Genomic DNA, 12,534 nt, shown 5'->3' with positions numbered 1-12,534 from the left:
AGAAAATCGTCAGTTTATTAATCATGATAGAAAAGAGAACATATTAAGAGAAGAAGGCAAAGAACATATTAAAAAGACTAACCATTGTAACGGTAACGTTACAAACTGCAGTTACAAGGAGCACAAATAAATGTGCATTCGCTTTCAAACTAAAAAGTTTCGTATAAAAGAGAATGAAAAGAACGATGAACAAATTGAAACGCTTTGTTTCACGCGTTCAGTAGGCCGAGGATTCGCAGAAATTTTCGTCGACAAAACGTAAAGCTGCGAAGCATGTCCTTGGTCGGTGCTCTACATCCAGGATTGTGCAGCTATAGAACCTTGAACGAGAAATAGCCACGTTTTAGCTCGCGTGAGGACGAACGTTAAAGCTAGAATGTAACAGATTTTTAGCTACGTTCCTACAGTTCACATATACATACATATGTAACTGCACATTCACCGGATACTTAACAAATACGAACGCCTGATCTTGCATTTCTTTTTTTACTTACTGTTAAATTTACTTTATCTATGAATAATACTATTGTTTGGACAAATATAATGGCGATGCAACTTTTGTTTATGTTCTCCTAGGATGTATACTGCAGATATTCATAGTTTTGACATGATTAGGAATAAGTTCACTGAGAGATAGAGTTCAGGGAACTAAAAGCTCTTCTAAAGTTTTGAGTTATGGAGTTCAAATAGTTTCACAAAGTTCAAGACTGCATAGCATGGAAAGTTTGATCACTAGAGATCGAAATACACAACTTGCTCTAAAAGCCGTCTAAAGCTACGTTTAATTCCCGATTTCTTGCTGCTCTATTGGTATAAATGTTGGAAGCAAGATACTCGAGATTGAATGTACCTTTTGATTTTAATGATGCTTAAAATGATAAGAAAAAGAAAAAAAAGAATTGAAATTAGCATCTTAAGTTTAAAAACTTCTTAGGCAGTAGCATTATTATTATTATTATCGCGTCAATTTATTATTTTATCAGATTCTTATATGTTTAAAAGATATTCGATTTTCAACTCGAGTTTATGATACAGACGTGGAACGTGTTTCATACGATATCTGCAAATGATTTTCCAATATCGAACTCAATTTTAAAGAGCAAAAAAGAAATTACGACCGATAAGAAAATGAGTGTAAGGAATTCCTAAGTGATGAGGATCAATGCTTAACGCGTAGTCTACTCGTAAGTAGAACGAGCCTGAAAATGATCAGACATTGTCTTCTACTGCCATCTAAACCATAATCGAAGAACTATAAAGCGCCGTTCACTTTTCCCTGTTCTATCGATTCTACCATTTATGAAGTAATTTTTTAAAATGCAACAAAAAAACTGTAATTTGGAACACATATTATAATTTTTTTATTATTTTAATATAATGCGTGTAGTACCTCACCATTTAATTATAAGCATTCCTATTTTTCAACTTTGTCTTTCTCAACAAAATACTATGTAGGTATTGTATTAAAATTATGATAGTAAAAATGTGTAATTTTTAACATAAAACTCTAATCTTTATTACGGTAATATTAATATTGCATGGAATCTTTTCCTCATCTATTTTGCTGACGAATAAGTGTTTTTCGAGTCACGCTGACAATGCAAACATCGATGACTTCATATTTGCGTAGGTCGTTGCTTGTTGAAATTGTTTTTAGCATGTTTCAATAATTTCTTAGTCACTGTGTATTAATATTCCGCCTTCTTATGTAGAAAAAACGATTTATGCATTAGATCGATGATATGTTATAAATGAACGAAATAAATTTTCAAAAAGTTTCCCATTGGAAAGATGGAAATTTTGTCGTCGACCGACAAAGAGTTTTCAACTGGCACGGTACAATATAATTCCGGCCAGGTTGAAGTAGCAATCACGAGGTTCCCTGTCACCGGGTTCGACTTTATTTTCAATCGGTCTCGAGCCACGAAAGGCTACGGTAATATCGTTGGAATGCCAGTTCGAGCACGTCATATCGCTTCCTTGCCGGGGTTTATTTGAATTCCCGCACGCCCCAACGGTTTATTCGCACGAACGACACCCGCTTATCCCTATTTCTGCAGTTTTCATCTCGCGAAAATGCAATCTTCGGAGTCACGTCGCGCGTTATTCGGTCCCCTGGCCGAAAACGAAGTCGGCGCGCGGCGCGGCGCGGCGCGGCGCACGGAGAGAGACGCCTTTGTGGAGCGGAGCGTGTCGCTTCGAATCAGCTTTCCGCAATTCCGACGATCGAAATCGCGGAAAACCGGGCCACCTCCGATCGCCTGAGAACCGATCGAATGTATTGTTCCGAAATTTATCCGAAACATACGAAAACCTAACTCGTTATCAAAGTCACCTCTATTTTCTAAAATAAATAAAACTTTAGTTAAAATCTTATCCGGAACAACCTTTACATGTCTGAATGAAACACGCACTAGATCGATTATATAAAACAGATAAGAATTATATAAGACGTCAGAAGAAGCAGGTGAGTCATTTAACTCGTTTCCTGCCACCCACCTGAAATGTAAATTGTAATTTTACGAGTAGCCCGTCGGATGACGTGAAATTGAAAATAAACGGCAACCTTCATTTCTTATTGCAATTCAAACCAATCGAATTAATTGCATGCAGTTAATGTTGTTTACACCGGAAAAGGTTTGATAATGGTTCTTTGCAGAAGTAATAAAAGTTGAATATTTATGGAACATGAGAGCGTTTAGTACGCTCATCAATCATGAATATTGATACAAGCAGAATATTTAAACTGTCTATAATTATTTATATTTTTAGAATCTTTACTGACCCAATGTTAGCTTTCATCCTCATTTTTTAACAATTCCTTTTACATTATACTCAACTAATTACACGTTGTTTCATTCAAAGAAATTAAAAATTAATTTCCGTAAAAACCGTTCTTGTTTAGCAGTGTTTTATGCGTTTGACTTCTTTACTATATGTCTTTTTTTTTTCTTTTTCAACGAATAATTTTCTGGGATATTCGAGCAAAGAACGAGTTAGCGTTCGGTGCTTTCGAAAAGCCGGAATGTTGTAATTACGAAATGGACTTTTTCTCTTGTTCCACGTTCGAATGGATTCAGTTGTTCGGTTTGGAAAATAAAAGTGGAAAAAGGAAAAGGGATCCTCAGAGGTTTTTCCAAGTAAATAGACGTGTTAGCATTAACATTAAATTACAAGAGAAGTGCATTTTTCTACACGCGAAATGTTTCCTGTACCTAGTAGCATTAAAATCAGATAGAGCAAAAACTAGGATGAGGTAATGATTAACCAGGTGTTTCAATGACAAAATTCTAAAGGAAGAGTTTCGTGGGATACAGGATATTTAGCTTATGCTTACGTATGTACGAGCAACCTCAGAAACTGCGGCTATAGGATCTCGATTCTCCTTAAATACAGACTTCGAGTATGCTAAGCTCTTACCACAGGAGCATTAATTCGATCCCCTTTAATTAATGGCTCGCTACCACCCACGCTTAGAACCCTTTCTGTGGCGTTTCAACGATGTTTCCGCCTCGAAACACTATATTCGACGTTGGCGGGCGTCGTTTTATTTCAAGCATCTTTTATTTTCTGCTGAAAAGGCGATGAAAGAAGATCGTCGAGTAAGAGAAAAATTCTTCGTTACGGAAGAGCGTCGATTTCAAAGAACATCTAGAGTGAATCAATTTGTCGTTAAGCGCGGATTATTTTCTAAATGGATAGACTGTGATTACGAATGAATTATGATGGTTCAGTGATTAGACGATTTTTAAAATAATTATAATTATATTGTTACAAGTTATTAGAGGAATTGGATATATGTAGAGGAATATCCAAAGTACTCAGGAATATCTCTTCCAACATACATACCTCTGTGTAGTTGAAAATGCTGTCTCCAGGAATACTCGTTAATAAGGCTGGCAAATTTTTCAACGTTCCCTCCTACAAGGATTTCCATGCTGCTGAAATTTCCCAACATAGCCCGTTATGAAATTATCATGCGACAGTAACGAATACCTTTCGCCGCGGCGCGGCGGCTGAATTAAAGCAACGGTGATCCATCGAGCAACGTGGGTGGACAGGCGCAAGGAAACTGGCGTATTTCACAGAACGAAGAGAAGATTATCTCGAGCACGTTCTGACCAGGAAACCTCCGGTTTCCTGATTCATAGGCTGCCTCGTGTTACAACGTTGGCCCGAAACCAGCATCTTATGGCACGCTAATTAAAATTACGCCCGGCTGAGCTCGCTGCACGCCTATGGTTATCGCGCTGATTTCGCGTACGTACGAAAGGAAATTGTAATTGCTGCTCGTTAACCGGCCACAGTAAATGTATCACTCTGCTCCTGATTCGTACCCTCCCACTGTTCGCACTGCAGCGAAAGTATCCTCGATTCGTCATAACTGTATGAACGTACAGTTGGTCAACAAATTTTTCTTCTTTTAAACCATTAACCCTCGCATTACAGTAAAGATTCGATGAAAGCGAAACACTCAGGACATCGTTCCTACATTGTTAGAAGCTTGCCACGATCCCGGTTTCTCTTTCTTCTTCATTCGCTATGCCTCCCTGTATTCAATTTAACAAGTAAATGTAATTCAAATTATATCGTCTTTGGTATCATTTTAATCAGAAAAATGTCGCAAATATCCTGATAAAAGTTTTATAAGATCTACTTACGTATTTTGAAAAGCTATAGCCATTTATAGATTTGAAGGTGGCATATTGTAGTGTACATATACTCATTACACGCGATCGATCCATCCCAGACTCGCAATCGATCATTTTGACGTGCAACCTGTTAGTCTCTTCCACTTCAGTTCCTAGAGACGAAGCCTTACAGGGGGGGTTGCTGTGTGAGAATTCATAGTGTGAATCTCTGTGAAACCTAAAGTCGCACTCCAGACTCAATTTCAAACATCTATCTACCATAAATTACATTCACGTCGCAATTATTAATTTAAAAGGGTGATTCGTGGGTTGAAAATGTAAACAAACACCCGCTGTCCATTGGAACGCCTACGTTTACAATTAACGGAAACTCTCTTCTTCTCTTCCATCGTTTGTATTCCATCGTTGATTTTATCGAGGGTTACTGGTCGTTGGTGTTACAAATTTAATTTCGAGTAATTAAAAAAGGAGAGAAATTTTCTATTCTACTGTTATTACATTGATAATTCGAAGTAACAAATTGAAGTGTTAGAAAATATAGGAAATCAATTTTCTATAATACATTTTAACGACGTTATAAGGAAGACTATTGTATTTATTTTAACTACATAGGTACTTGAATAACTTAAAAAAAAAAGAAAAGGAAACAATGAATATTTAAAAAATCATGTATATTAAAAAAGGATTCTTGTATACCAAAAATAGAATTTCTTCAAATTTCTTACTGAACGTGTCCCTTTAATTCGCTTCGCTTTGTTTTGATTCGATTTCAGACAGACAGCTGGAATTGTTCGCTCGGTCCTTGTCCGACCGTAGGGATAGAAGGTTGGTGGGAGAAGGACGAAAATGGTGGGAGCTGAGGAAAAGTGGGATTTCTCGCAAACGAGGAGAGAGGGACGGCGGAACTGTCAGTGTTACATCGGTCCTCTTCACGTAAGGACGAACCACAAGGATCACCTGCGAATCACCTATCGTCGGGACACCTCTTCTCAACCAGGTAAGCGTTCTTTTTCCCGACTGTTCGCAAGATTAATTGCACCAGATTCGGTAGTTGTAAGTAGGTAATTTATGGTGCGCGCTGGAGTGCGCCGCTTTGTAAACAGAGAAGCATTTTGTTGGACTCCCGAGATTAATCGTTTTTGGCAAGGAACAAATTGTGTTTCGTACAAAGAAGAGGATTTTTTCAAATTTACTCGATTGATTCGTTGTACAGTGGACTCTCGTTATATTGCCACGTGGATGACAGATTTTCAAGCATTATACTTTTCCACCAATTATATTCTAGTTTATGATAATGATACAATTTTATCTCCTTTTTCCCTTTAACTGAAACTTTGGAAGCTTCACAAATTTTCCACCCCTACGATTCTGTCCATGGCCAGATAATTTCCATTGCTTTCATTGACGAATACTATTTAATTTGAAAAACAAACATTTACGATTTGCATGGATAACTAACGAAGGTAGACTTTGAATAGAACCGATTAGAGTGAATATAAACGATCGTAAATTGATTAGAATAATGTATCAATTAACAGTGGGTAGATAGAATGGATTCTGTTGTACGCACTAGGGAGTAATGTTTTCTGCCCGCTTTCGGCAAACACGTGCGTGCCATGTGCGATGGCGTGGCTAATTGTATATGCGGATCACGAATGTTATGTTTACGTTACAGGGGGGTCCACAAAATCATCCTCCATTAATTGAAAAATAAAATATACTTTTATAATGTACTCTTCAAACCATTTTGCCTATCGCGCCGTCGCGTGTTGTTCGCATTATGAAGAAAAAGGGGGTAGAATTTTCCTTCGCACACCTGAGAATCGAGTCGAAAGAGAGGCATGGAATTCCATCGGAAATGGCCTCGCACTCTCGCGGGTGCCCGCGTTTAATTATAGAAATGAAGTCGTGTACCTGAGGTGACCATGCTTATGGGAGTAGCGTATGGTAATCCTAGCGAAGTAAGTTTAAGTAAAACTATAAATAATCCAGGCAATAAGAAGAGTCGAATACCTGGGTCAGCAGACGTTCTGGTTTAAACGGTTAGATTTACGCTCTCCACATTAAATATCTATACTAATCCACTCGCGATACTTAATTAAACAATCTCCATTCATATTCTTCGAATTTTAGATCAATCAATTGCTTGATTACATAGTTGCTTAATGCTCTTTCCAGTTGTCGAGTAGAAAAATTTACATTTTTCTCCGGCAAACAACATGCAAATCGATCACGATCGACAGCTTTGTATTCGAATCGTTAAATACCTAGTTGAGCGGATTCGCTTGTAGCTGCATTTGTTCCCCGGTGTTATCTCGAGTTTGTTAATCTCGATGGAGCAATCGAACAGGATTCGACTGCAAGCTTGCACGTCGATGAATAAAGAGCAGTGTATGTACCGATACATGGTCGTAAGATAGAATCGATGCTTTCTCCATAAACGAACGGAGAAGTTCTAATTCGAGCGTGAACGGGACGAGGTTCCATCGTTTGTGGAACATCGAAAACAAGAAGCGGTGTCGCTCAGTTTCTTAACCATAAAAGACTGTCAGGATTACGTCATGAATCGTGAGTCACGATAGCCGCTGGCCTAAAAACACTATTGCAACGACGAACGATGTCGAGTCAATGATTTCCTGCAGGGAGCATCGTCAAGGCCAATTACAACTTCAATAGGGTGAATCTACCCTTTTGCGAGTAATAGTGTTTCACGTAGTTCTTTAGTCACTTTCGTCATCATCAGCCTTCTAATCCTAGGACTTTTTCCCTAAACAAAGTTACCGTGCTCGGCAGTATACATAAACCGCGTGGTTTATTACACCATGCTATTTCTTGATTAATATAGGTACACGACACCGTTTTTATACATGCCACAGTGGATAACAAAACGTGCTCTCTAAAGAGCACGTGCGTCTGATATACATGTTGCAAATCACGTGATTATCTCTCCTCAGTCAGTAAAAAAAAACGAAGAAAATGAATATTTCGATCTTTTTATACTATACATATGTATATTGTTTAAATGAAACCCAGAAGAAAGAGAAATCACTGGAACAGGTGATTCCTCACCAATTTAGCTGCATTAACGTATCGTTCACACATGTATCTTTACCAATCGCTGTGTTCACGAAATGTAATAGCCGTAGAAAGGATAGTGCGTGGGTGGAAAGGTGGATCGTGCGAATCGATCCGTTGTTTCTCTTTCAACCGGTTGCTATGGATCAAGATCGAACGTTTTCAATCGTGGGTGGTTGAATCGGTAACGAGTGGGCGAGTTCAATTTTGCCGCAATTACGTTTCCTCGTACATACGTACATACATACATACATACATACATACATACAATCGTTTTTCTACCTTCTTCGTACACGATTCTCCGAGCGGTTGACCCCAGAGGTAGCCTCGAATTTCTATTAACCATTAAAAGACGGACCCTGGGTCGTCCGAGACCCTATATTTGATGTCATGGTACTAAATGTCGCCATTTTTGTCGTTGCGAAAACTAGAAATCCATTTGTCACGGTACTGTATTTTGCGTGGAGACATTAATGTCTCCACGAGATAAAAGTACAATCTTGGTCAAAAATTTGGGTACACTGGAATATTGCACTGATCGTGAAAGTGTTAAATATAAAATAAAAGTTGACCGTGTGTGTATCCATACTTTTTGGCAGTAGTGTACATTAAATAAATGAAATTAGAGAGAAATTCGTGTTTATAATTCGTATTACCTTCTGGTTTCCAGAAAAAACGGAGCATCACCCGTCGAGTGGTCGCAGAACGATCGGGGTTTAACCAACCATGGCGACACCACAGGCTTCCTCGCGACTGGAATTATTGCAGGTATGAATATGCATTTGCTTCTCTTGCCAATAGAGAGTGTATCTTTATTGGTCGCACCCATTTCGGGCAGCCGATTCAACTTTTACAGACAATAAAAAACGGTTCTCGCGAAGATACGGTTCGGCTTGACCTGCTTTCTGAATTACGGTCACTTTTGACTCTCTGATGTTTTAGTACCTTTTTTTTATGGAACGATTCGATGTACATAATTTATTATTAATACTTTAACGACCGCATATTTTATGAAAGCTTGTAATTGTTTTTATGTTGAAATAATGATTGCTCAGTGAATTTTAATAATGTACGCTCGTGTTTGACGATATCATTTTTCCTGAGAAAGCCTGATTTGATCGCGAGTGTGCACCAGGAAATTATCGACTTTTAAATTAAAATCAGCAATATAGGAATGAAATTCTGTTTTATAGCAAAGACCAATTGGATTTGGAATCAAATTCCAAATTTGTTCAATAAAATTGTAAGAAAGGTATAGAATCTTTTTAAACGTTCCAAAGGAAGCAAAGACGTGAACAGATATATTCGTTTCGATTAGCTAACCGCATTTATAGCGTACACGATTGCCCGGTAAAGAGAGTCCTTGCCAGTCCCGTAATCTTGAAATGCTCTCGGCTCGAGCTGGTTAAGGCGTCGTTGTAACGCGTTCTCCTTTGGCCCACGTGTATGTATAACCATGTGCGCTGACTGGACGCATATATATGGCATCTTGTTCTCGGCTGGTGTACACACATCTAACGACCCACGTACAGATGTAGCCAAAATCGACGAGTAACGAGCCGTACGCGTGTTGCCGAGTGGGCACCATTCGCACAGGTGAGATTTGTCAGCTTGTAACTTCGGGGACCAGCAAATTTCGCTCCAACATTCGGTGCTCGCCAAATCGTTGCTATTGCTGGAACGACGATAACGATGATCGTTGGACATCTAGTAACATGAAAGCATGACACGATGGCAATTTCAGATAATATAGAATTTTCGATGATGGAGAGGACATCGGTAGGATATTAAATTGACAAGACAATAATGCTTTTTCTCAAGAATTATGAGAAATATCTTATATTAAAATTTCCTCGGAAAACCACAACGCAATCTCTCATTTTGTCGTTTCACAACCGGAACTGCAGTTTCGATGGCACGATGCAGAGACACCAGGACGAAATCTCATGTAACAGAATAAAGGGCAGACCCTTGATTGAAGGAAGAAAGAAACGGACATTGTGGTAAAGCGAGAAAAGAGTACGAAAGGGATCGAAAGAGTCGGTAGACGCGCTTGGCTTGTCAACCGCAACCGGCTACCACCAGCCGTAACTATAATAACGTGACGTCATTTCCTCCATCTTCGTCCCGTCATCAGACGGTCCCTATACCACCTCCTGGTTGCCGTAGATACCGATCATCTGCTTACTTTGTTCTTGACCCCTTCGAACAACGCTTTCAAGGGAAGGAACGACGATTGAATGGTGGAATGTTTGCGGAAGTATCTACATATTTCTGTCACCCACGTATTATTGCACGGTCGTCGATTTACGATATTGCTGTCAAATACTTGCAAGTTATTCTCATTAGTGGAGCAGATAATTTCCCTAGGATTCGATAGATTCTCAAGGTGCCTCTGAAACGATTTTTCGTGGGTGGACAAGAAGGAAAGAATTTTCTTCGTGTTTTCGATACATCGATACATCGATACATAAATAACGTACAAAACGTCTGCATATCGAGAACAAGCTGGCGTAGGTCGTTTCTTACCATTTTTTACCTACCCACGTTGGCCTAAATCCTGTGACACGTTCTTTTTTTATCCTTAAATAATCCTATAAGTTACTCAGCGAGATCAAACAAAATATGTATACCTACCTGCAAAATTAATAAACACAATAATTATCCATAAAGAAATTCTCTTATTTCAATCTTACATCAATCGTTATATGTACAGTATTTTTCTCGATATCAACACACTTTCCCATAAAAAGAGAAGCACATCTGGAGAATAGACACGTCTCCGTGAGTCGCCAGGATAACGAGTCCACGAGTCGTAATTACGTTGCTTAACTGGGCAAGTATTCCGCGAAATTACAATTACAAATCGCCGCGAGGCTGCTCATCAATTATTTATACGGGATCACCGTTAACACGAGAGGACCTCCTTGCTCCAAACCCACATTTCAGATTCATCCACGTGTTTCAACGCGAGTAACACAATTCTGCGTTCTTTCCCTTTTAGCTGATAGGCAGTAGTCAACATTATAATGTGGTCCTAAGATTAATGTCAAAGAAAATTTTATTTTAAAAATAAAGCAGGACATCAGGATATAAAATAGTATTTTACACACTTTCCACGTTTAATGAATTCTGAAAGGATAATCCCATATATGTACTGGTAAAAACCCTCATTAAAGAGGCGGCTTCCCATCAGAAAGCATTTTGTTGAAAAATTTTTTCCATCTAACAAGCGGTTCGTTCCTAGGAAGTTAGATAAGTGCATTCTCGGGTAGAATGGCGACGCTAATGCGAAAAATTGCTTGACCATAACTACACGCGCTACGTTTACTTCTCCATACCCACGCCTGACCTTCCGACGGCGCCGCTGGGAAGGTGTGAAAAAACAAAAAATCTGTAATTATGTACTTTTCTAAACAGTTTTTGCGTCTAATCGTAAAGTGTGTAGGTTTAGGTCCGTTTCCAATTTTCGGCCGGTAATAGAAGTTGATTTGCCTCAAAATAGGAATCCTACTTACCCCGATGAGCAAAAAGAAAAAGATGAGTTCTTCGTAATCTATTTTTATCAAATCTGTAGGAATAATATAAGAAAGAAAATGCAATTTCTTAGTGATCGAATCGGTCTTCGCGATGGATGCATTTCTTATGCATGATTTTATTCATTGGTCGATCGAATCGAAGAATAACAACGCGTACCTATGTATATCATAGAACAGTCCCGATCGTATTGTCCATCCTGGCACCAAATGAGAATGCAGAAATCCGTGTGCAGACGCAGGTTGAAGAGAAAGCAAGCCTCCACGGAATATTCGAGTCGTTACGACGGTCGACAGACCGAAAACCAATCATCTCGCACGACCGACGATGCTCTCGAGGAACCTTGAACTCTGCACTCGACCAACTTGAAATCTCTACGTTAGCAGAGAATTCGAATGCCTCGAATTCCCTGTTCATTTGTCAATTGCATTCACGAATAAAAACGACCAAATTGAACTGGACTCTGGGTCACGAATGCATTAGAACGTTCCCAAGTTGGAAACTTTAATGAAGAAGGTAGCGATCGATGAGAGACGTGTGTCGTCTTCATGAAAAATTCACTCTTTTATGGTGCGAAATCAAATTTAACGATATAAAATTCGAAGAATTTCTACGACACAACAGATTATTCATAACAAGAATCATGTAAATTCCTTCAGAGAAACCTTGAACTCTGAATTCCGATGCAGTTGGAAGTGAAATTTTAAATATAATCCAGCTTACAGCCAACGAAACACGCGATTCCCTTGAACTTCTGATGCACTCGAGCATGTTTTTCAACGAGATACATTTCGTGAAAGCAACTGTAATATTGCATACACTATTTTGAATAAAATGTTTAACAATTCAGCGGGTTGTACGAGGCAAAAGAAATAATAATTTTTGAATAAGAACGAAAGGCTTTTTCCCTTGGGAATATTTTATTATTTTACACGTTCTCGATTTATTTTTTGAACCAACTTCAGAAAAGGAGTTACTCTATCGAACGCGTGTGTATGTTCTGAAATGACCTGGTGCTCGTTCTTAACACCCTGTAAAAAAGGTCGATCACGAATGCCGGCACAGAAGTTACCTTCGCTTAGATTCTTGCCACTCGATAATAACACGATTGTCATTAACATTCTAAGGGTAGGAAAGTCGCACATGCGCCTCGATAAAAGGCAAGCACACTGGGGTTGGTAACAACGCAGTTGTGATAGTAACCTTCGTAGTGCCGTCATCTTCTATCGCCAGGTTATAATTCACCTTTGATCGCAGAAGTTATTTGACG

General features: G+C 38.8%; 1 protein-coding gene across 1 annotated transcript in view; it reads left to right on the top strand.

Moving 5' to 3' along the window:
- The window catches only part of LOC114876021 (titin homolog), a 51,845-nt gene that overhangs the window by 26,501 nt on the left and 12,810 nt on the right, over positions 1-12,534 (top strand). Inside the window, exons 2-3 of the mRNA XM_029186995.2 lie at positions 5,426-5,649; positions 8,398-8,495. Of these exons, the coding sequence (XP_029042828.2) occupies positions 8,454-8,495 (42 nt within the window). The 5' untranslated portion in view covers positions 5,426-5,649; positions 8,398-8,453. The remainder of the gene's footprint in view (positions 1-5,425; positions 5,650-8,397; positions 8,496-12,534) is intronic.

The sequence above is a fragment of the Osmia bicornis genome, chromosome 15 (genome assembly GCF_907164935.1).
Source record: "Osmia bicornis bicornis chromosome 15, iOsmBic2.1, whole genome shotgun sequence".
Lineage (NCBI taxonomy): Eukaryota > Metazoa > Arthropoda > Insecta > Hymenoptera > Megachilidae > Osmia > Osmia bicornis.
Note: the sequence above shows the minus strand (reverse complement) of the source record. Positions and strands in the feature narration are given on the sequence as shown.